We start from the raw sequence: 24,885 nt of genomic DNA on the forward strand, positions 1-24,885 counted from the left end.
CGTAAATATTGATAGAACAGTTTCGGCTCAGCATGATTTATCTGCATAACTTTTGAATCCTTTTATGACCCCCTTAGAGGTCGAATTTTGGAACATCCCTTCTTAATGAGTCTTTACGTCATGAAATGAAACTACAGACCACATTTCATGAATATAGCTTCAGCTGTATCGGCTCGGCGATGATGAATCAGTCAGGATATGTTATTATTATGAATAGATTTATAGCTTTGTTTAAAATAATTTGATTAATTAATTATCATATTATTTTAACTATATTATGAACATAAAATACAAGGCCACAACACGCAAAATTCCCAATGCGGTGGTCGAGAAAAAGATGCCCATACAAAAATCCAGCTCTCAGAAGAACAAGAACCTTCACCTTCAAGATCCAGCAAGAGAATGTCATACATTTCATAATAACAGCAACCAAATTAAAATGCAATCATACAATCTAAAAACAATATATATACATGATAAAAATATTATACAATGGCTATAAAAAATATTTATGGCTGTCTTATCTAAAAATGGATGGTTTTGTGTTTATCATATTTCTTTTTAAATGTACCGATTGTGTTAGAATTCATGTGACTCCCCCCCCCCCCACCCAGAGGTAATCTATTCCATTTATTAACAACCCTTAACGACTGTATTCACTGTCAGCAGTAAACTGATAGGTAGTTGTTAAAATATGACGGTTATCTAAAAATGCTTATATTATCTATTATCTGTACCTTAAATAGGCTAGTTACCAGTCCTTCCCCCCCCCCTTAACTTTTACTGCTGTTTTTTAGTGGTTAGCATTACCGACACTGATAAACGCATACGCTAGTGTTATTTACTTCATGGCATCTTATAGTAGATATCTGCCGGCTCTAGAGGGGATTGAAAATGTTGAAGGAAGATCACAAATTATATACAGTGATAGGTGCGGAGACTTGGACATGCTGTCTAATGAGGATTTCATGTCCTGTTATAGGATAAGTCTGAGCACTGCAGAAGAATTTCTCTTTTTGATTAGAAATAGTTTTAGGATAATTAGAGATGGTTTGCCTCCTGAACTATCTCTATTTATCCTATTAATAGGATAAATAACAGCCTCCTTGGGAGAAGCTCTGCATAGTACTGTGGTTTTATGCAATGGAAAGTTTTCAGCAAGCATTAGGAGATTTGGCTTATGTCAGCCAGTCATCCAGTTGTCATGCCCTCAAGCAAGTATCAAAATGCTTGGCTGGACTGTCAATGCAATACATCACATTGCCTTGTTACATAGCTTTTATGCATGATCAAACTAGAGATGTAAAATTCTCGAACAGAATATTCTCGGGAAGCACTCCTATTACAAATCACTTGAGAATATTATTCTTCTTGATATAACTTATAACTATATATTTATAATTTATTCTACAGTAATTTATAACAGCAGTTCTTTCAGAGAAAATTCTCAAGAATATTTATAGTAATATATGTAAAACAATACATTCTTTCAAGACCTCTTGCTACGACCAAGAATATTCTCAAACTAAAAGCTGTCATTATGAGGTGATTATACCAAAAATTGTTTCAATGAAAACTAAATTATAATGTAATATTATGAAACATACACAGAATTAAAATTATTGTTTTCATTACTTAAAAGAAAAAAGAATATTATTCTCGATTATTCTCCAATTTTTACATCCAGGATAATATTCCTAGAATATTCTCGTTCTCACCTCACATCTCTAGCACAAACAAATATTAATCATAAGCTTTTTACATGCAAAAATACATTCATATAGATTTTTTTTTCATGTTTATATTTTTATGAATGCTCGGAAAAATATATTCATATTATTTTTATGCTTGCTAGAACAAGTATAATCAAATTTTTGTGCAGGCTTTGAACGAATACAATAATATTTACCTTATTTGTATGCCTATGTGTGTTCATTCATCTTAAGTATTGTATAAAGACATACAAAAAAAAATTTCCAATTGAAATATATTTATTATGTTTAAATTACCCTAAAGAAAGGAAAGTATGAAAAAAAAAAATTGAAATGTAAGTGACGATGTATGCAAGTTAAGGTTTGATGCTCCATCTTTTTCTTAAAAGCTAAAAATGACTAACAGTGCAGCTAATTTTTTTTTTATATTCATGAAGTTCATCATGTGCTTGCAACTTTTCCTTTCTCATCTGCATTATTATCTTGTACAGTTCTATTTGTTTTTTTTTTTGCAATTCGTGCAGTTTGACTTCCCTTTTTGCAGTATCTTGCATCACTTCTGATACTTTTCTCGCAGACACCGCAGATGCTGGTACAGCTCTTTGTTTTCTTGCAGGTGGCCATGCCATTACTCTTTGTGTGGAGGTGACTCGTTCCCCTAAGAAAGCTCTCGTCTTCTTGTTGATTCCAGGTGGTTGCGTTGATGGTGGCGGCCTAGACAGACTTTGGTGACACACTTGGATGGACATTCCTCCCTCTCCAGGGTCATACTCATTTTGAAATTAGCCATTTTTTGTTTTAGAAGGAGGTGTCGATGCCGGATATTTTCTCTCCAGGATTGCAAATATTCTGCAATGACACATTAGTTTCATAAATATCAGATATGAATGTTATGTTGATATAATGCTACTTACATATCAGCCCCCTCATGTCAGAATCACGAATGATACTTTCCTCACTGAAAAAAAAATATGGGAAATGACATTTGAATGCTTACTCTACAAAAAATCATTTTCCTATCATGTTTTGTAAAACAGGTTTCAATAGGGATACACATTTGTGTTTCAGGCTAAACTAGATAGCAAAATAAGATATCAATGCAGATGATAAAAGAAATGACAAATTAGTGCACTCATGCTTTCGGCATGAGGGGGATGATATATAATAACACAAATAGAGCTGTGTTTCTCAAAGAGGCAATACAACACCTGGGTGATTAGAACATATTTTTGTCCGAGAAGGGGGTAATAAAACAAACTGATGCAGAGCTATGGAAAAACTTGTGAAATGCATTTGGTAAATACAGTGGAACTTCTGTTAATGAGTGGTACAGTTAATGAGCAAATATTTTAGAAGCGATTCGATTTGATTACCAAGTGATGATTCACATTACGAGCAGAAATTTTGCGCATTGTTTGTCCCATTAACACAATTAAGCTGTTGGTTTTTGGTTTTCATCCACACACACACATACTGTGGAATTGTGGGAATATTCTCCCTATAGTTTCCGGTCAGTGTGCTTCACTTGAAAAATGACAAACGTGACTGTTTACGATACGAAACTAGATGTCCCACTGTAACTATGAGTATGTGTACTTTAAGTTTTGAAGTTTTTTCATAAATTCTGCTTGGCAAGGAGCTGACCATAGATGAACTGATGATTGCATACAACAGCAAGAGCTTATGAAGGGTTTTCTGAGGAAGAGAGAAGTCCCTCACTTTTTTTCAAATGAGATTAGATAGATGTGGGAATGTGTGCAAAATTCTGTAGAAAAGAACCAATCAAATAAAGCTGTAGTGGTGTGCGAGCAATGAATCTGTCCAACGAAAATAAAATTTGTCCATTTCCAAAAAATTCTTAAAAAGGAGCCAAAAAGCAAGTGTTATTGGAGATAATAAGAATAAGTTTGCAGGAAAAAGTGAGTCCCTCAGCTGTCCGAAACGATAGTCCTCCTTTCTCTTGTCGTTTAGAGCAGTGGTTCTCACTGTTTTGATAGCCACGGTCTGGTTGATTTCTTTTTTGCGAATGGAAGGCTCTGTCACAAACATGATTAATGGGAAACAAATGGGTGAAAATGAAACTGTGAACCACTAACGGCCCTGTTTGACTGATGTCAGGGGCTCGGCGGTTGAGAAACACTGGTTTAGAGTCAGTTAATTTGTAAACACCTTATCATATTGCATTATTAAATTGTATATATTTTATTGTATTATTTATTATACCATTTATTGTGTTGTATTATTGAATGAATAGCATTTTTATTAGTCATTCTTATGTGAATGAATAATTCTAGAGCGAATAATCCAAGTTTCCATAATTTCCTATAGAGAAATTTGATTTGAATAACGAGAGATTTAGATAATACGAGCACATTGGTAGAACGAATCAAACTCATTAATCAAAGTTCCTCTGTATTAATGATTAATATCCGAACACATGCTTGGATAGATATAAAATTCTGAATTTTTTTTTTGGAGATTATTCTCGAGAAAAATGTTTTAAAAACAATTTATCATTGTTACCTATCATTTTAAAACAATTTTTATAATCTTCAAAGGTTTCCAAAAAAGCTTCACAACAAAAACCGAATGCAACCCGGGCAAAATAAGGGAGAGAATATTCTGGAACTAAAGTAGTCATGAGGTGGTTATGCTAAATATTGTTGTGTTTTAATATTTCAAGCACTGAAAACTGAATTATATTTCATAATAAGCAAAATCAGTAATTTTTTAAAAGAAATAGTCATATGTTACATCAATATTTTTGTTATTGGCAACAGTTACGGCCTTGGTGACTTTTTGTCTGCTGTGTTTGCACCGAAAAAAAAAATCCCTAAGATCGGAGGCAGATTATACACTATAGCTGTTCCAATATTTTTGTGTGCACTGTAAGAAGGAGGAATTTTGTATGCTATTACATGTAGTTGAAATATTATTGTGAAATGTAATTGAAAAGTTGCATTAACAACCGGAAAAAAAACCCTGTTCAACTGTGTACACAGACGTGAGGTGAGAATATTCTCCTGATACAAGTCAACATTCATATCTTACCGCCTTTTCTTGATGGTCGCATCTTGTCTTCTCTGATTCTACAAAAGACACTGTAAAGATAATAGAATTTACTTTCCGAATTTTTTTTTTTAATTTCCACATGCTACTTATTAATGGGAAACAAAATTTTAAACAAAGAATCATTTCTTACCTTCAACATCAATGGGCTGATAGCCAGTATCAGAATCAGCTGCGTGTGGCAGGGGAACTCTACAGGCTCCTATAGAAATAATTCTCTCCTGCAGTGGTGTAATGATTGGGGCCTGCAATGCATCCTTGGCAGTCTTGAATCGCTCCCTCTTTTCCTCGGCCACACTATTGATTGCTTCTTCATGTTTATGTAGTGATCATTAAGTTGCTTGGTGGTCCTGGGGAAGACTCCTGACATTGCAGTAAATTTTTCCCTCAGGACCTCCCAAGTACTCTTTCTGCCGGTTAAAAAGAGCTACGGTTTTTTTATTCTCAATTGTGCTACTGAATTCGCTGACAAGAGCGACCAGGACTTCATTTTCAGTATCGGAAAATTTTTTCCCGACTTGCTTGTTATCCCTGGTTACAACTGACCAAAAAAAAAGAAAAGAAATACCACATGCAAAAACCATGAGGAGCGTAATTTTTTTTTTTTTTTTGCTTTAACATGTGACTTTGACAAATGAGCGTGGAGCATCATCAGCATCGTCCCTTACTTTCTGAGTTAGGGAACAGCTTTGGTATAAAGGGCACGCCAAGTTTGAGACTTTTTTCTAACAATAAGTCACCAACGCCAACATAATGGCATTGGGTTGCCATATATATCTCATCTTCTTTCCAGATCATTGTTTTTTGTTGTTATCATCTGTTGTGCAGGTGGCACTGAGGTTTTCAAACGGGTCTTTTCCCTATTTTCTACATCATTCTCTCGTTTCTTCCAAATGATGTCACTCCCATAGCCGCGGCGTAGAGTCTGGTTTCATTTTTATATATAAAGAATATTTATTATTTATGCAACAGGAAGGACCGTTGTTTATTTAAAAGAAACTGTGTTTTTTTATTTAGTTTAAAATGTTTCATTTTTAATCTCAATGCCTCAAGGCTGTAGTGGGGGGGGGGGGGAGAGAGAGAGAGAGAGAGAGAGAGACTTGGGGGGTCTGGTTCCCCCGAAATGTGAGAAAATTACCGAAAAAAAGGGGAAAAAGATAGTCAAAACTATTGTTCCATCACTTTGTCATCCCCCCCCCGAACGAAATTTCTGGCTATGGGCCTGCGGCACCTTATGTTGATTTGATGTTTAGTCTAGAAAGTGATAATTTTTATTATTATGCTTGTGGATTTCTATTATGTTTCTATGCCTGCGATTTTTTTTTTCGACGCCCGTACCGTCTGACGGTCTTGGCGACTTTTCGTCAGGCCGTCGGACACGTTTGGCACCGAAAAAAAAAAAAAGTCGCCGAAAATCGCCAAGTTGCACCTTATACCAAAGCCGTGCACCGTCAGGCAGAGACACGAACCAGGCTCTGTCCCTCCCGGGATATAAGCCTTTTACCCGTGTGGGTTGGATCGTGCTGGGGAACCGAGCCGTACAACGGCACTGCCCCACAATATTTTCTATATAACTTTATACACCATAACTTTCACCATCAAAAACACTCTGAATCACGCCAACTTGAAAAAAATCCCGCCAATTTTCGTCCTCATAATCAGTCAGTACACAGCCAATTTTTTTTTTTTTTTTCAAGATTTTAGATGTTGGCGTTCAAATATATCGATATGATCACTGCTTTAGTTTTTGAATGCAAGCATTTCATGAAAAATTGTTGTTTTATGTGGTTTCCTTACCTCTTTCCTGGGTGTGTTTGAATCTTCCTTTGGCGAATCAGAGATAATCAATAGATAACAATTCGATTCTGTACATATAGAGTTCAACAGTCAATATGAATATCACCAAGTGTGTCGATATCACTATAAATTAAATCTTTGAGAACACCTGAACTAGATCGTTTTCCAATTCTGATTATACAGGGTTCTCAGCAACCTGGCTATTCCCTGATTGTTATTCTTTTAGGCTGAAAATAAGGTGACCATACGTCCCGTAGTTCCCGGGATAGTCCCGGTTTTTTCTGTATTTTTGGCCGTCCCGACTTTTTGGCAAAAGTGTCCCGGTTTTTCCCGTATTTTAACGAAGTCTACTTGAATTTTTCATTCTTTACTGAAATCAAAGATTGAAATTATTTTTCAACTCATAAATTATATTGTGACAATTACAACTATAAATGAGAATATCAATCTCCCACATTTGTCTCGGAGAACGTTTTGTTTTTCGTGGAATTCATTTTAATCCACTGCAATTTGCAGTAATGCTTCATTTCCCACCATTGGGATTTTTCCATAATTTCAACAATATTTGGCAACTTTGTTCGGATTTGGCGTTATTTTCGGCGATAATTGGTGATGTCCCGTATTTTCCAGTATTTGGAATCCCAATTTCCCGTATTTCTCTCGAGGAAATATGGTCACCCTAGCTGAAAAGAAAAGGTAGAAAAAAAAACACAGCAAAAACACCAAAAAAAAAAAGTCAAAATACAAAAATGTCAATAAAAAGTACAAAGCATACAAAAAAAAAAGAGGAAATTAGAAATGAGAGATAAAATGGGGAAGCACACTATGTATGGGGCTCTTCAGGTCTGGAGGACATTGCCAGACCACTTCAAATGAGATTATTATATGGTGGTCAAGTCTAAGATGACCATACATCTCCGGTTTTTTCTGGTTGTCCCGACTTTTTAGCGAAAGTGTCTCGGTTTTTCACACGAAGCTTACTTGAATTTTTATTCCTTATTGAAGACAAAGAATGAAATTATTTTCCCACTCATAAATTATATTATAATAATTACAATTATACATAAGAATATTAATCTCTCACATTTGTCTTGTGAACGTTTTATTTCGTGGAATTCATTTAAATCCACTGCAATTTGCAGTAATGCTTTTTTTCTTGCTATTTTCGGTCAATTCTCCAATATTTGGCAACTTTACTTTTGACGTCATTTTTGGCAATAATTGGCGATGTTCCGTATTTGGAGTCCCAATTTCCCGTATTTCTTCCGAGGAAATATGATCAGCCTATATAAGCTCGATATATGTGTGTGTTATTTGACCAGAAAACATAAGAATAGGGTTGTAAACCAGATGCTTATTCACCTGGAGCAAGCATGCATTTTGGCGCCCCCTTGTAATTTTGCCGGAAATATTCACCCCCCCCTTCCATCACTGATGAAGGTTGTCTATGATGGGTCACCGTGGCCATTTTACTACGACATTTGTCTTTTGGAAATTTAAAACTAAAATTTAAAGCTACTATTTTGGAAATGTACAACTATCAATTAATAAAATTGAAAGCACTGTTATTTTTCTTTTTCTCTGAAAGAGGAAAAATACAGCTAATATTAATTTTTATTATTATTGTGGGCTGTTTATCTTCACTTGAGTATTATAATTTACACAAGAATTATGAAAATTATCAAATCTAATCAACTTAGGACTATATTTATATACGGGATGATTCAAAACTCAACATACAAAGTTTTAGGGGAGATAGAAAACAAAAACGAAACAGAATTACATAGGAATGTAGAAACATATACACCTACATTCAGTACAACCGCCCCCCCCGGAAAAAGTTGAAATGACGACAGCCCTGTCCTCATGTAAATTATCGCTAAAGAGTTTTTCCACCCATTATTGGCTTATCATTTCTGCATCTTTGTTTATCCTCTAGCTGATCAGGTTGGGGTTTCCCGGTTCTACCTTCCCTAAAAGTTTGTACACTGAATTTTGATCACCCTGTATACCTTCCTTTTTTGTTCTGAAAAAAAAATTGCCAATAATTTTGGAACAAATATGACAAAAAATATTAAACTTTTCATTAAAATTTACAGGAATTGTACATCATTCACAGGCCTAGAATTTCAAACTCACCATTTTGCAAAATCAATTACAATTTCAACTCATAGATGGCGTCACAGTCATTCTATTTCATGAGTTCTTTCTGTAGGGCCATTTGAGGGTCTTTTTTCACAGGAAGAGCCATAGGCGGAGATTGACTTGGAAGTCTGGGGGGGGGGCAAGGTCATTATAGCTGGGGGGGCACGATGATGTCAATTTATCTATACATATATACATTAGATCAGTCGACTCCACGTTTGACTCTGGGGGGGGGCAATGCCCCCCACGCTCCCCCGTATCTCCGCCCATGGGAAGAGCCCTCCAATGCAGTATCAGCCTGAACAGTTAATCTCTGTGAGGCATATTAACTGTTCTCATGGTGCATCCATTCCATTAGAGACATTTCTTTTAATTCCGCTCTTGACTCCACTTTTTTCATGTCATTGTTAAGTATCGAAACCATGGGCAGAGATACGGGGGGGGGGCATTGCCCCCCAGCATCAAAGGTGAAGTCGACTGATCTAATGTATATATGAATTGCCATCATCATCGTGCCCCTCCCCCCCCCCCAGACTTCCAAGTCTATCTCCGCGTATGATCGAGACCGTTTCATATGTATTGTTTTGCGATTTGACCCATGCAGAGGCAAAATCACCTACTGTTTAAAAGTGATTGCCCAGAGACTGGCACCATTAATTAGCCAAAGGTACAACTAATTGAGGGGTTCACAAGCGACCAAGCCCATTTATTTTTATTATGGATAATAACACTTTTAAGTCTTTGATAAATAATTAGTTCAGTTCAAGTGATGTAAAGGAATTGAATATGTCAAAGTTTAGTTAAAACTACCATTTTTAGTGCCTTGCTTTTACGAAAACTTTAAGATGTTAGTATCTATAATAAAGATAACTGGACTTGGTTTACTATGGTTGTGAATCCCTCAATTCAAAGATGCGTGATGTCACTCTCCGCTAATCACACGAAAGTTTAAACAGCTGGCTGATGTGTGATTCAGGAAGAAAATTGTATCAGCCGGCTGCCATGAAGCAGAATATGCTGAAATTTGTGATGTACGTCGCAGAACAATCTGGAATTTTAAGAAAAGTGTGGAAAACACACTACTATGGTGGTTTTTACTGCAGAACATTTCTAGTCAGCCAAGGACTCGTTGCAGAACTATGCAAAACATTTTGCTTTGAGGGCCAGCTGTTCAAACCTTTGTGTGTAACTAATTGGTCAAACCAGTCTACGTGAAATTCTAGGCCTGCCCATTAAACGAACTACTTGTTTAATTTTTCTATCTATCACTGTTTCTAAGTTATGCCATTTCAGAGTTAGAGAGTCCTTTCCAAAAAAAACCTTGTATTAACACCATGAAAAGTACATCAGTATCAAAGAGTAATATTGTTATACAAGCAATTATCATTATGGAAAGCATAAGTAAATAGGATTTACAATGTATTTCTATAAATGATTGGAAAAATTGCACATCACAGGTAGGGATTTGTAGAATATCTACTAAGGAATCTTTTAATTATGAATGAATGGGTAAAATTGGTTACAAATTTATAATGCATAACACCCAACTTGGGAATGTTGGGTGTTATATTAACTGTATATAACTGTATTAACTGGGTGTTATATTTGTAACATTTGGTAATGTTACAAATATATGCTTTTGTAATATTACCAAATGCATATATTTGGTAATATTACAAAAAATTTGCTAAAAAAACATACCTTCAGACTTTTGCCGTCATGGCAAGCAGATGTGCTGAATCTACTTCCATAAATGTGAACTACGTAACATTTTCTTGTCCAGATAAATTGTTTTTTAAGTAATGTTGTTGGTTAATGGAACTTACTTTCTTTCAAACCGAGCACAACTCGGGTCTATAACCATGCCGGAAGTGTAACTGTGTGTGTACCTAACAATCTGAGAGCATATGTTGTGTTTGATTTTTTTTTCAGTGCTGCCATTTATGTTTCAGAAGTGAAGTGAGTGATGTGTTATGATTGAATTACATTTGTACTGTTTGTAGATCTGTTGCTCTCTGTGGCGAGACTTTTTAAAGGGGGAGATCGGTTCGTATACGCGGCTTGAAGTTGGGAACAATAAAAAACCAACTCGGCCGACCACCACTGTGGCGACAGTGGGGTTCAAACCAGCCCCTCCTAGAGATAGAAGGCCGCAGTCTGCTTGTGACGTCAGTAAGTAGTCCATTTTCCCTCAGAATATTCAGGGAAAAAATTCCCTGCTCATGCCAGTATCATCGTTGTGAGGAAAAGAAATGATCAGGTTCAGAATTGCAGATTTCTATGCCCCACATCCAATCACCCTGCGGTATTTGTGAGTCAATCAGGAAGATTCCACGCCAAAATAAGAAGAAACGAAATAGGATGCTGTGTTTCAAAATGTGGTAAACTTGCTAGGTAGTTTGAATGGCGTTTATGGCAAACAGTGCAGAGGCCTTCTATCTCTAGGAGGTGCTGTTTAAACCCGGGACCTTGCAACACGAGTCCATCACTATGACCACTCAACCACCACAGCGGCGATTAATGAAGCAGGGCTCACACTCGAAAAAATAGGACTGGGTTCCCCCTAAGAAAACATTATCATAGCCTTATTAAAGTGACTGGCGGAGTAGCAATAAGGTACAACAGATGTGACAAATAGATGAAATATACTGTACAAGGTGACACAACACAAAACAAATAAATTACTGCGACTGGCAGAGTAGCAGTAAATTTATGTTGCTGCATGGTATAACAGACGTGACAAATATATATAATAAGATTCTGTGCTCGAAACAACACAGTTTTTTTTCCTTAAAAGCAAGGAAATTTTGTTGTACCCTGCAATGTTTATCACATAGAAAAATAAAATTTGGAAAAGTATTTGGTGATTTCGATACTAAGCAGTATATAATTATTCACAGACCTACAAAATTAAAACATGTTTAAACACACCACATAGGGAACATCTTAAGGCAAAGTAATGAAAGCTTTTAATCTACTTCTCCAATGCAACCGATAGCACATCTTTTTCAGTACACTCAGAGTTCTCATACTTCCCTTATTTTTTGGTTTTTTATTCTCACTCAGAAATACATGTTGCTGTTATATGTTTTTGTTTGGAGGGTGTCTCTGAACAACTGGCGACAAGCAGGGTTTCTTCATTTCTAAAGCTTGCAAGTTATTTCTTAAGTCTCTTATTGAATTTATGATGAGTTTATATTCTTCAGCTGTGTTGCAGTTCTCAATTTCAGCTAAAATACCTAAAACTGCCTGCTTGGCTTTTGCTTTTAATGAATCAGACTTGCGCAACAAAATAGGAGAAGGATCACTTGCTTTCATTTCTTGTACCCAACTGTCAACCGACACATCATTAATATTTTGTTGCTCCAATGAATTGAGACCATGGGTGGCAGCAGCATTATTAATGTCCTGCATTCGAGTTAAGGCTAGTTTACTATGTTCCGAAACATTTTCCGAAATATTCAGGAGGATTTTTCTCATTGGAACACTGGATTTTTTTTGTAGCTGACCAGCAATATTTTTCTTACTTTCTTCTGTAAGCTTCAGTTTACCAAACTCGCATTGATGCCCAACATGTGTTGATGTAAAATGGACTTTTATTTCTCCTTCATCTGAAGGCCCTTCATATAAGATTCTTGCGGGACAAAATGCACCCATTTTAATTGACCCTTTAATTTTCATGCGTCGCTTTCCCTGGCTTTTAGAATGAAACTTACCACTACGATTACATTCGTAGCTGTGTATGATAGAGTTTTTCGTTTTGTACTTATTCCTAAGCACATAAGAGGCAGCCGTTTTCTTCTGCATAGATGATTTCCACTTAATAAAATCATTATGATTCTTGAAAGTGATGTCTTGGGTTCGAATGCTAATGCCTGAATGGTGCTGCTGAAAATGATCAATTACAGCAGATCGTACAGAAAACGTGCTTGAGCACTCCGAACATTTGTAAGGCATTCTTTTATCAAAGCAAGTTTTGTGCTGGGTCTTCTCATGGCGTCTGCAATTACTGAGCAAAGTAAATTTCTTTTCACAAAGGGTGCAAGCATATTTACTTTCTGTCTGAATTTTGTGCACATTAGCTTTATGCCGAAGAACTTGATGTCTTGTGGTGAATGTCTCCCGACATATATCACACAAATTGCTAGTTTGAGAAGATTTAGTTGCTTTACTATAAATTATTCTAACGAAAGGATGAAGGGTTTTTATATGTCGTTTTAAACTCTCACAACGAGTGAATCCTTTACAACAGAAATCACACTTAAATGCTTTGATCTTATCCGTTCTTGTTGTACTGTTCTTATCCATTCTAGGCTGATTATATTGAAATAAACCAATGCCTTGAAAATATATTGAGTGCAAACTATATATTATATTATTCTATAATATTGAGAGAAATAATCTTCTAGTATAAAAATTCCTGACAATAAATCGAAACCGGACTAAACAATCGAAATTAATTCACTTTCTTCTTCAATTATACAGAATTCACTTTGAATGAATGTAAACAATGTTGACTTGACTTTATTATTCAGGGAAACAACAATGTTAATTTGGTCATAGTAGCCAAAAGCCCTGTATAATTATTATTGTATTGTATTGTAACAATGTTAATCTCGTATGCAGAGATGGTTAGCGCACTTGCCCGGTATGTAAGGGGGCACCCGGGTTCGATTCCCGGAAGAGGCAAATCAGTTCTTTCAGTTGCGGCATTAACATCCAGAAAATTCAATTTCTCAGTGTAATGTTAATCTCGATCAAGCTCGCACCGCCAGATCCTTAAAATAATTTCCAGCCAAAATCATCCTCAAAAGTAGCCCAAATATTTGAATTCGTGCTGCCATCTAGGATAGTGCTAGCTCCCCCACGAATTACAGTTTGACGGTAATAGATCAGTTTTTTATATTGCTTTTATATACAAACAAGAATATCCATCTCAAACATTTGTTTTCTTTCCTTTTTAATTTTCTGAAATTTGAAGTATCGTTTGTTTTCCGTGATTGGCGACTTGTCTTATTTTAGCATGAGTTAGCGTATTATGCATAAGCGACTTTGCTTACTTTTTGGCATCATTTTTGGCGATAATTGACAATGTCCCGTATTTTGAAACTGAATTGCCCGTATTTTTCTCAAACAAATATGGTCAGCTTATATAAAACCCTCTTCCTCCCAGGGACGTAGTATGAGAAAAATTGTGGAATTCCGCACTACATACTCCTATGCCGTTTAAATGCAAGTATTCGCCCGGGCATAGCCGTAAGTTCATAGGGGGCCTCGTGGTAGTGAAATTTGATACAATGAATTCAAAGACTAAATATGTGAATTAGTGGGCAGGTTAGGTAAGAGACCATGACCCTCTCTCTGGGTCATTTTAAGAGCATCACGGAGCCAGTGAAAAGCGATTTTTCGCCCCCCTCCCTTACCCGTTCGACTATACATTTTGACTTTAAATTTGAATGTTCGCAATCGAAAATTTTGACCAGGATGTCATTTTTATGAGACCCATGTGCATTAATACGGCTTTGCCCTCGCTATTGTGGGGTCCTACTAGATTCAGCAGTGTTACGTTTTTTCACACCATATTTTTTTTCCGGCTCAAATGCTTCACATCTGTTTCTTTCATGACTCCTAATTTAAGATCTTTAGCGCACCCCTCCTCCACAATCCTGGAGTAGGACCCCCAGTCCTGGAGTAGGACTGCAGAGATAGTTCACCCATTCTGGATTGGGATCTTTGGCGAGCCCTCGAGCCATAGGTCTTTCTCTAATTAGGGCGCTATTATGCCAGGGCGCCAGACCAAAGCCTCCTAGAGAGTAGTATCTAGGAGGCTTTGGCCATACCCGCTTGCTTCCTCCTAGTTGTGGCCCTGGTCACGACCGGCAGCCTGATTCCAAACAAACATGAGCTAAGCGAGATTATAAAGGAAAACGCCATAGGGGACGTAGATAAGAGAGCATCTGTTTGAATTATTTTTCTAAAAAAAAAGTCTTGCGAATTACTGAACAGTCACAGAATTACTGAAAGTAATAACTGCATAACTGCTGATATAAATCAGAATTATTGAGAATAACTAATTTGGAATTGTCAAGAGTAATTTCAGAATTGTTAAAAGTAATAATTTATGAAAAAATTAAGGTTTTGAAAGAAATAATTTCATAATTGATGAAAATTTAAAATTAATGATGTTTTGTGCAGGTGTCATGCATGGGTTCAAATAATTAATTGGTTTAATGAAGAGATGAAAGCTTTTAATACCCTGCAAATGTTGTAAATTTTTCATATTTATCTAACTTCCCATTTTTATTTGGGAATTATGCATAATAGCCAGTAAAAGTGATAAAATAAAACTTTAGGGAAATTTAATCAAACTTTCTTTGTCGAGACGATTGGTGATTACGCATAACCAGCGGTGTATCACTTTTGCAGTAATTAAAACACATAGGAACCAATAGCACAGAAGCCAAAACGTCGTGTAAATGAAAAAGTCGTATGAATGAGGTTCAATTCTATATTTTTCCTCCCCGACAGCGAACAAAAGTTTTTGGTCCCATGGGTGTCCGTTACCGAGAGGTTCTACTGCGTATTCAGAGCAATTAGGCCAAACGCACGTGAACGGATAGCATGCAAAAAAGAAAAACCACCCATAGCTAGAGTGACCATACGTCCCGTATTTCCCGGGACAGTCCGTCCCGGTATTTTCTGTATTTTTGGCCGTTCCGACTTTTTGACAAAAGTGTCCCGGTTTTCCCCGTATTTTACACGAAGTCTACTTAAATTTTTATTCTTTATTGAAGTCAAAGATTGAAACTACTTTTCAACTAATAAACTATATTATGATAATTACAACTATAAATGAAAATATTAATCTCCCACATTTGTCTTGGTGAACGTTTTTTTTTTTTTTTTTTTTTTTTTTTGTGAAATTCATTTTAATCCACTGCAATTTGCAGTAACGCTTCATTTCCCGCCATTGTGATTTTTCCGTAGTTTTAACAATATTTGGCAACTTTGCTCGGTTTTGGCGTCCTTTTTGGCGATAATTGGCGATGTCCCATATTTTCCCGTATTCGGAATCTCAATATCCCGTATTTCTCTCGAGGAAATATGGTCAGCTTGTCCATAGCTAATTGGAGACGAATTATTATTATTATATTTATAACATTCCATGCTCACAAGAGTTTGAAGTTTTCATTTCAAGAGCTCGCAAGTCTTATGTAAACATACATTTTTTAGAAAAATAATTTAAACAGAGGCTCATCTACGTTTGTTTGGAATCGGCGCTGCCGGTCGTGACGTCACCACTAATGCGCCCTATTATTCCGACCCTGCCAGCCCCCACTCAGAGCCAGATTAACCATTAAGTAAAATAAGCACGTGCTTAGGGCATCAAGAGAAAAGGGGCACCATAAAAAGTTGTCAGAATGTTTTTTTTTATGTAAAATTCTTTTCCAGCATCAAGCACCAGGCAGAAAATCCTAAAGTTTTCGATTGATTGTATAGTTGAAAGTATTTATCAAAATTATAGCACAAATACAGAAAAACTGATAATATTGCAAACTGGAGATCACGTTAACGCTGAGTTTTTGGAATGAGATATCGTCAATTCCTATAAAGTTAACTATTTTAACAGCATCACGGGGCCCTTTGACAAACTAAGTTTTCTGAGGGGCTCCTCTCTACCAGCTAAAAATTCCTGCCTATCAATTTGCATATTAACTCTCGCAAATTGTAAGCAGATCTACTTGTCACGAGGCCCTCCGGTTGTGCTGGGTGAGACCAGCACCTCATAGAGATAGAAGGCCTCTGCACTGTTTGCCATAAATACCATTCAGACTACCTAGCAAATTTGCCACATTCTGAAACACAGCATCCTATTTCGTTTCTTCTTATTTTCGCGGAGAAGCTTCCTGATTGGCTCACAAATACCGCATAGTGATTGGATGTGTGGCATAGAAATCGCCAATTCTGAGCCCGATCATTTTTTTTCCTCGCAACGATGATACTGGCACGAGTAGGGATTTTTTTCCCCTTGAATATTCTGAGGGAAAATAGACTACTTACTGACGTCACAAGCAGACTGCGGAGGCCTTCTATCTCTAGGAGGTGCTGGTCCAGTACGCTCATAATTTGGAATTTTGCATGAAAACATTAAAAAAATTTTTTTTTTGCTTTTGTATAGGCTACACAGGGCTGGATTAAGATGTTCGAAGGTCCTAAGCACTTAAATGATTTTGATGCCCCCCCCCCCCCATACGTATATTTTACACAATGTTGAATCCACCAATGGGAAAAAACAACAACATTGAATGATTTTCAACATGAAGCAATAACTTTGTATGTCAGAAGTTATTAACCTAAGACCAGCAGTGAATCCAGAAGTAGGGTGGGGAGTAATCACCCCTACCAAAATCCGGATAATATGGTAAACTTGGTCTGTCCCGTAAAATACAGAACAATCCTACAATTATACACAATTAACCACCCCTCCTGACTCATCGCTGTGGATTCCGTGACTGCGTCTAAGGTTGAATATATGATCTGGATATTTATGAGCACTCACTTTATATTTGTATCTAAAAGCTTTCTCTCTTACTTTTTTTTTTTGCTCACAAAGTCTTTGATAACGTCTTTAAAACTAATGCTACTTTTACCACATTTGTGTCTATACTTAGTAGAGATGATGAGCCATCATATATTTTTACATACTTTAATCGAGGAATTTTCCTTTCAGTGTTTCGATTCTGGCTTCGAAATTACGATGTTAAATTTTATTGGTTTTTCTATCCCCAAATTCTCAGCTTGAACTCTCTATACTTTTCTTGATTATTAAATATATTAAAAGATTAAGTTTTAAAATTATGCAAGATAGAGATATGCATGTCAATTTTACCTTCCTTTTTAATTGCCAAAATGCACGTTTTCGAACTTTTTTTTCATTTTTTAGATAGACAATGGATTTACTATGTAGGGCATAGTTTCCTTACCGTATTTACCCCATCGCCCCCCTTCTTCAGAAAAGTTTTCCTCCCACCGCCCCCCAATCTAACCCATAGGATCCTATGTTATACCCGTAACTTCTACCGCCTCCCTGGAATTTTCCATCGCCCCCAAGGGGGCGTTAACGCCCACGTTGGGAATCACTGATGTAGGGTGTCTTCTGTTAATTCGCCCTTCATCTCATCAACTATTTGTCGTAGAGGTAATTCCAATTTGAAAAATTCTAAAAATGTGTCCAGAAACCACTCTGTTTCAGTTTTGAGAATGAAAATACAGTGTGTCACAAAATAAAAAAATTTGATTTTACATGGACACCCTGTCCTAAAAAACCTAATTAGAAAGTTGTTGTAAATACAAAAATCTGCGAAAAGTTGGGAAAGAACATGTAAACTAAGGGACAAGCCTCTTTCCCTCATTTATGCTGTTTTTTCCCAACTTGTTTCCGATCAGGACCGGACTTAGGGGGAGGGGTGCGAAAGGTGCGGTCGCACCGGGCCGCAAAATTTCGTGGCCGTAATTTTTTAAAAGACACCTTTTCCTTTCTCGGCAGATGCTTTGGAAATTTTTGATTAAAATTTAATTTTCTTCCCATTAAACTATTATTAATTGTGAAAGGAGGTTTTTGGTTTAAAGCCCCAACAATATTATTTTTAGCGTTATTAGGTATGTCAGTAGCTTATTTCTAAAAGGAAAAAAAGAGTGTATGTTATGCAGGTGGTAGCATTCTTTATCCCTTAAAAAAGTCTGGCCTTTCTTTCTGCCGTTAAAGAACAACAGGGCTATATTAACCAAAAAACAAATCATGCTTAGAGCATCAAACGAAAATGGAAACTAGAAAAGATATCTAACAATTTTTTCGCCTTGAAAACTTCCCTCTCGTTGGAGTTACCATCTGGTCTGGAGGTACAAATAGTGCGCACAAGGTGAATGTTTGTAGTTTCATTCGGCGATGCTCCCACTATTGATCTTCCATAGTAGACTGTAACATGAATATCTCTAGATAATGACTGCCCCGGAGCGAGGCAATTTCGACTGTCCTCTGGAGTGTTAATTGCATGCCTTCCTGGAAACCTCTGAACTGTCATGTTTCCCTAGGGAGGCTTGGTAATTTTTCAGTCGTAAACATTACCATCTGAATCATTCTCTCATATATTCCTAAAGACGGATATACAATGTGTGAATTCTAAATTTTGACAATGTTTACTGCCGAGCTTCCGAAAAAAAAAGTAAGACGTTTCTCTCTGATTCTTTTTTTCTCAATCTGATTATATACCTTAGTACAGTACAAACATTAGAGATATTTTGCTCATGAACAGAGCCGGATCTTGAACCCTGCGAACTACGCGGCCGCAAAAGGCGCCAACTGAAAGGGGTGATTTTTTTTATCACCAAAACATCATTCGCTTACACTTGAAAAATGTCCAGAACCGACCCTGTTCATGAATAGAGAGTTCACGCATGAAAACATTTAAGAGCACAAATTTCTAAACATTTAGGATGTAGGCTACGTTGCTTATCCGGTATTCATTTTGCCTACCATTAAATAAATTATATCTGAGGTTCAGCCTAATTGCAGCTAGTGTTGCTAGTGTTCGACACAACCTATTCCAGAAAGTCTTTTTGAATTTCGAATTTGAATATTCAAATTCAGTTGAGATTGTAATCTTGGATTTTGCTTGTGGCACAAGAACTCTTGGTTTTAAACAAGCAATAACATTGAAGAGCTCATATACAGTGAATCCCACTTATAATGTTCTCAAAAAACTTATGAGAAACGTTGTTGGCGGGAAATTTCAATAAGTGTTAGTAAAAGTTAGGATCACGAAAATAAGTCGTACTAAACTTTTTAAGTGGGACCGTTGAGCGGAATATGCTGTAGCAATTTTAAATTAATCAACATTTTCTCAAATACAGTTCTAACGTGTTTAAGAATGTTTTTTTTTTATTTTTGTGAATTCCACATCCCCCTCTCCACATCCTGAAGCAGGGCCCCTAGGCTGAGATCTTTAGCGGACCCCAAGCCAGACATTTCACGGGCCCTTCTGTAATGAATTTATTGCGTCAAAAAAAATGATGGTTACTGTCCCGGTTCCCAGGGCTGGAGCCCTGTCAGCAGTGCCGTCTTAACGCTTTTACCCACCCAGGCACGACCCGTGGGGCCTCAAGAGAAAACAGGCCTCACAAAAATGAGATAGTTGACAAGGAACATACATGTAAATTTGCCTGGTTGGGCCTCAGAAAAATCATTTGACCCGGGGGCCCATGGTGCTCTTAAGACGGCCCTGGCACCCGAACAAAGTGATATATCTATGCTCCCACCTTCTCCCTTCTGGCTGGAAATGTTCATCTAATAATTTGTACGAAAAATGCTCCGAAAAAAGTTCACCAAATCCTATTATTCTGAGCTCCTTCCCCCCCCCCCTTCCCCGGGTGAATCCTGGCCCGTAAAAGGGCTGGAGCAGCCAGAGTCTTGCCTCACGCAAATAGGGGGTTTACGAAAAATATACACTTATTTTGCATGATAATAAATCTTTTCAGGAGGTCCCAAGAAAGTTTGCCCCGGGGCCCCGAGAAGGCACGCTACGTCCCTGGGTGAACCCCATAGGCTCCTTCCCGTAAGCAGGGTCGCAACAGAGTCGATTCTTGGTCAGCCGGTCAAGATCACATTTTGACGCTCTTTGTAATATTTGGTGGCATCTCTGGTCCAGTACCAAGGGCCAGGGGCGTAGCCAGAAATTTCGTTCGGGTGGGGGGACCACTTTCATTTCGGGGGGGGGGACCAAAGTGACAGAACAATGGATTTGGCCATCTTTTTTCCTTTTTTCGGTCATTTTCTCACATTTCGGGGGGGGGGGGATTTCGGGGGGGGGGGAAAGACCCCCAAGTCCCCCCTCGCTACGCCCTTGCCAGGGGCACTGGACCCGCTTGCCCACAACCACTAGTTGCGGCCCTTCCAACAAGAGTAGACAGGACTGCAACTAGATGCTTAGTCAGTCGGGGCAATGACGCATTTTGGTGCCCGCTCCCTCCGATCCGACGCCCGGGTCACAAGACACGCTGCTCGCGAGGGCCGCAACTAGAGGAGAGCAGACACGCGACGATAATTATCATTTTTTTGTATATTTTCCCACATTATAAACTTACTACGGGGGGGACATGAAAAGTTTGGCCTGGAGGCGTACCAGAGATCCCAGCCTAGGAGCTATGCTGTATATGGCTCCTCCATGGATATGGGATCCATGGTTTTTCATAAATTCCTGACAGAGTAATGAATATCCGGTGAAATAATCTGACACAGCGGCTTTTCTTCTGGAGGGTGGAGGGAGCCTGATGCACCAATATGCGTAACAGGGGTAACTCGAGAAGATATCTATACTTGTGCGGAACCTATTTTTGGTGCCCCCTGCCCACGTTTCTTTTTTGTCGACAAAGCTTCTCACTTTTTCAACTCGAATTTCGCACTCCTCTTAGAGCAGTGCCCAAGTGCGGATCCAGACGGGGAGCGATCGCCCTTCCCAAGAGCCGAATAATATGGGAAAAATTTGTCTGTCCCGTGAAATACCAGATGATCTAATGCACCTACACAAGAAGTCACTTCTCCGACACACCGCCCTGGATCCACCTACCTTCACTCCATTTGCAGCTAAAAATATATGTCTCGGCTTCATTAGCAGCTGAAGATACAGGGTGATCAGCGAATAAGCCCTTATTTCAAAATTAAATATCTCTACAACAAAGATCAATAGAATTATGCGGTAAACGGTACGTTTATTAGCAAAACTGTAAGAATGTTGTACAGAAATTTCGAAAATTTAGTTTTTTTTTTAATTTTTTAAAATTTAAAAAAAAAAGAACAAAACTGTAAATTTTGGGGTTCCGAAAATCCTCATTTGTGTGAAGAGAAACCACTGCATTCGCCTAAAGTTACTGCATGGGCTGCGGTATGCGCCATGTGTGCTGACAAATTGTTCCAAAATTGTAACGTAACGTTCAGTAGTAATCGTTTCTCGCACGAAGAAGGGGCCGATAATGAATCTGGCGCATACCACAGCCCATGCAGTAACTTTAGACGAATGCAGTGGTTTCTCTTCACACAAATGAGGATTTTCGGAACCCCAAAATCTCCAGTTTTGTTTTGTTTTTTTTAATTTTAAAAAATTAAAAAAAAAACTAAATTTTCGAAATTTCTGTACAACATTCTTACAGTTTTGCTAATAAACGTACCGTTTACCGCATAACTCTATTGATCTTTGTTGTAGAGATATTTAATTTTGAAATAAGAGCTTATTCGCTTATCACCCTGTACCTGCCTTCGTTCCATTCGCAGCTGAGGATCTCTGCCTAGGCTCTATTCGCCGCTGAAGATAGGTCTCGGCCTCTGCTTTATTCGCAGCTGAAGATGCCTGTACCTCCACTCCATTCGAGCCGAATATTTCTGTCTCCACTCATTTCGCAGTTTAAGATCTCTTTCTCAGCTTCTTTCTCAGCTGAATATTTCTGCCTCTGCTCCATTCGCAGCAGCTGAAGATGTCTGCCTTTGCTCAAGAACGGATCCAGGGGTGAGGGCGATAGGTAAGAATCGAATAATATTGGAAAATTTTCTTGCCCCGTAAAATACGGAACGATCCAACGAACTTACATAATTCGCTTCTCCCGACACATCGACCTGGATTCGCCCCTGCCGGTGCCCTATACAGCCGTGCAGGTCGCACGAGAAGGACAAAGAACCGTCCCTAGTTGAGAACACCGATTATTGTTTCTTTTTTGAATTGTTTCCAACACTGCTTCAACATTACAAGAGGGTGCCAAAATGCTTGCTTGACACAGCTGACCAAACCTCTAATTCTGGCCCCGGGTCTACGATGGTCTTAAGGTGGCCTTGATGTACAAATGGGTAGGGGCAGGAAAGAGAAAGGAATCTGCCCGTGCGGGATCTATTTTTGGTGCCCCTGATGACGTTTCTCAGCTCAACAAATTTTTTTTTACCTTCCAACTCGGATTTGGCACCCTTTCTTAGAGAGGTGCCCCATGTGGCTGCACAGGTCGCACGGCCTCCGTGAGGGCTGAAAGGCTTCAGCCTAGTTTCTTATAATTTTTGTTTTTTTTCATACTATAAATTCTTTATCGAGGAACTAGTGAAAAATCTGGCCTCTATGGCCCCAACAGAAATCCCAGCCTAGTGACCCCTGCTGCAGGACGTGGGTGCGATAAATGCATCCAGTCTTCCCGACTACGCCAGTACGTCCTATAGGTATTGTATCTAGGAAGTAACGGGTCCCGTATATACCAGGTGACTCGAAACGTTACACCGTCCGCCAATAGCAGTTTTTTTTTTTTTGCCTTGTAGCATTTGCAGCGAATTCACAATGACACTAACAATTTTAAGGGCATTAAAATTAATTTAATACTCTAAAATACTTTAAGACATTCATTTTTATAAATTTTGTTGCTGCTGCTATCTACTTTCAAAATCAGAAATGCCTTATGTGGTGATGACGAAGCTCAGGTATGAAAAACTAAATTCTCCATTCAGCTTTCCTCCTTATAAACAAAGCTTATTAACTCTCCTGAAACATCAAACTTCCAGTTCAGTCACTTTTACGAGACCCAAGAAGACATCCAAAACAAAGGACCTTCACACAAGCAGACGACAGGCAAAATCGTAAAAAGTGATTTTTCCACACTCTACTTTATAGTAATGTGCTGCCATCTAATCTCAAATTTAAAAGCGACTCATGTGGTTATGATGAAGTTCAAAGTAAAAGAACTATATTCTTTATTCCGCTCAGTTCCTTATAAACAAAGCTCATAAACTGAACTGGAAATTTAAACTGAAAGTTCGGTTATTTTATTTGAGCATAAGGAGACGTCCAAAACGAATAACCTCTTCATGAGCAGACGACAGACAAGAAACCGGTTTGTTCGGTTCCCTACAAGCTAAGTTGACAAACAGAACTGACAGTTCGAACTTCCAGTGTAGTAATTTTTTCAGGGCACAAAGAGACGTTCATAACAAGTAACCTGGAGAGAAGCAGACGACACAGATTCTGAGGCTTGCATCGAGCTTATATTACTGGTGGGAGCATCCAGCCGCCGCGACGGCAGCGACATCAAATGCAAGGAAATCACGTGAGTATGTGAAAACAAAGTTCAGACAACTCATCTAAAGGTGAAAAAAGATTAAATTATTTACTTCATTATTACGGGAATCATTTATTTAATTAATGTGGAATAATTTCTTTCATCAATTCTTGAATTTTCCTTCATCAATTCTTGAATTTTCCTTCATCAATTCTTGAATTTTCCTTCATCAATTCTTGAATTTTCCTTCATCAATTCTTGAATTTTCCTTCATCAATTCTTGAATTTTCCTTCATCAATTCTTGAATTTTCCTTCATCAATTCTTGAATTTTCCTTCATCAATTCTTGAATTTTCCTTCATCAATTCTTGAATTTTCCTTCATCAATTCTTGAATTTTCTTTCACTGTAATTATTTCCTTTATTAATTATTATTTCTTTCATTACTTCTGGAATAATTGCTTTCATCAATTTTGGATTTGTTTCTTTCATTAATGCTGAAATTATTTCTTTCATTAATGCTGAAATTATTTGTTTCATCAATGTTGAAATTATTTCTTTCATTAATGCTGAAATTATTTGTTTCATCAATGCTGAAATTATTTGTTTCATCAATGCTGAAATTATTTCTTTTATTAATGCTGGAATTATTTCTTTCATTGATTCTGAAATTGTATCTCACTAATTCTGGAATTGTCTCTCACTAATTCTGGAATTGTCTCTCATTAATTTTGGAATTATCTCTTTTTCATTGATTTTGGAATTATATCTTTTTCATTGATTTTGGAATTATATCTTTCATTAATTTTATTATTATCTCTTTCATTAATTTTATTATTATCTCTTTCATTAATTTTATTATTATCTCTTTCATTAATTTTATTATTATCTCTTTCATTAATTTTATTATTATCTCTTTCATTAATTCTGGAATTATCTCATCGATGCTGAAATTATTTCTCTCATTTACTGTTTTAAATTCCTGTGGGCTGTGGATTCCATAAGAAAATAACGGGGATTGGGTGTGTGTTTTCGCCGAGTCACGTGATGTTCCGATGAAAGATGTTGGAGGACACCTCCAAAGA

At 37.4% G+C, this 24,885-nt stretch overlaps 2 protein-coding genes across 4 annotated transcripts in view; both read right to left on the reverse strand.

Moving 5' to 3' along the window:
* The window catches only part of LOC149068300 (uncharacterized), a 61,044-nt gene that overhangs the window by 13,810 nt on the left and 22,349 nt on the right, over positions 1-24,885 (reverse strand). The window contains exon 2 of one of the 3 annotated variants that reach the window (XR_016195210.1): positions 6,579-6,805. The gene's annotated coding sequence lies outside the window, so the exon portion shown is untranslated. Of the gene's footprint in view, positions 1-2,626; positions 3,742-6,578; positions 6,806-24,885 lie in introns of those variants that run through there. The other 2 variants (XM_089251752.1, XM_089251754.1) reach the window with 2 other exon arrangements.
* Positions 11,041-13,060, reverse strand: LOC149068301 (uncharacterized). The gene has a single exon (XM_089251744.1). It carries the CDS (start codon positions 13,029-13,031, stop codon positions 11,805-11,807), a length of 1,227 nt encoding a protein of 408 aa, XP_089107870.1. The 5' UTR covers positions 13,032-13,060; the 3' UTR covers positions 11,041-11,804.

Source organism: Pholcus phalangioides, unplaced genomic scaffold (assembly GCF_987345545.1).
Source record: "Pholcus phalangioides strain wild (caught in Gottingen) unplaced genomic scaffold, Ppha-v1.0 ptg000027l_1, whole genome shotgun sequence".
Taxonomy (NCBI): domain Eukaryota; kingdom Metazoa; phylum Arthropoda; class Arachnida; order Araneae; family Pholcidae; genus Pholcus; species Pholcus phalangioides.

What these genes read in the sequence shown, in the direction of transcription:
- LOC149068301 (XM_089251744.1), bottom strand. Translation starts at nt 13,031, where the DNA reads ATGGATAAGAACAGTACAACAAGAACGGATAAGATCAAAGCATTTAAG.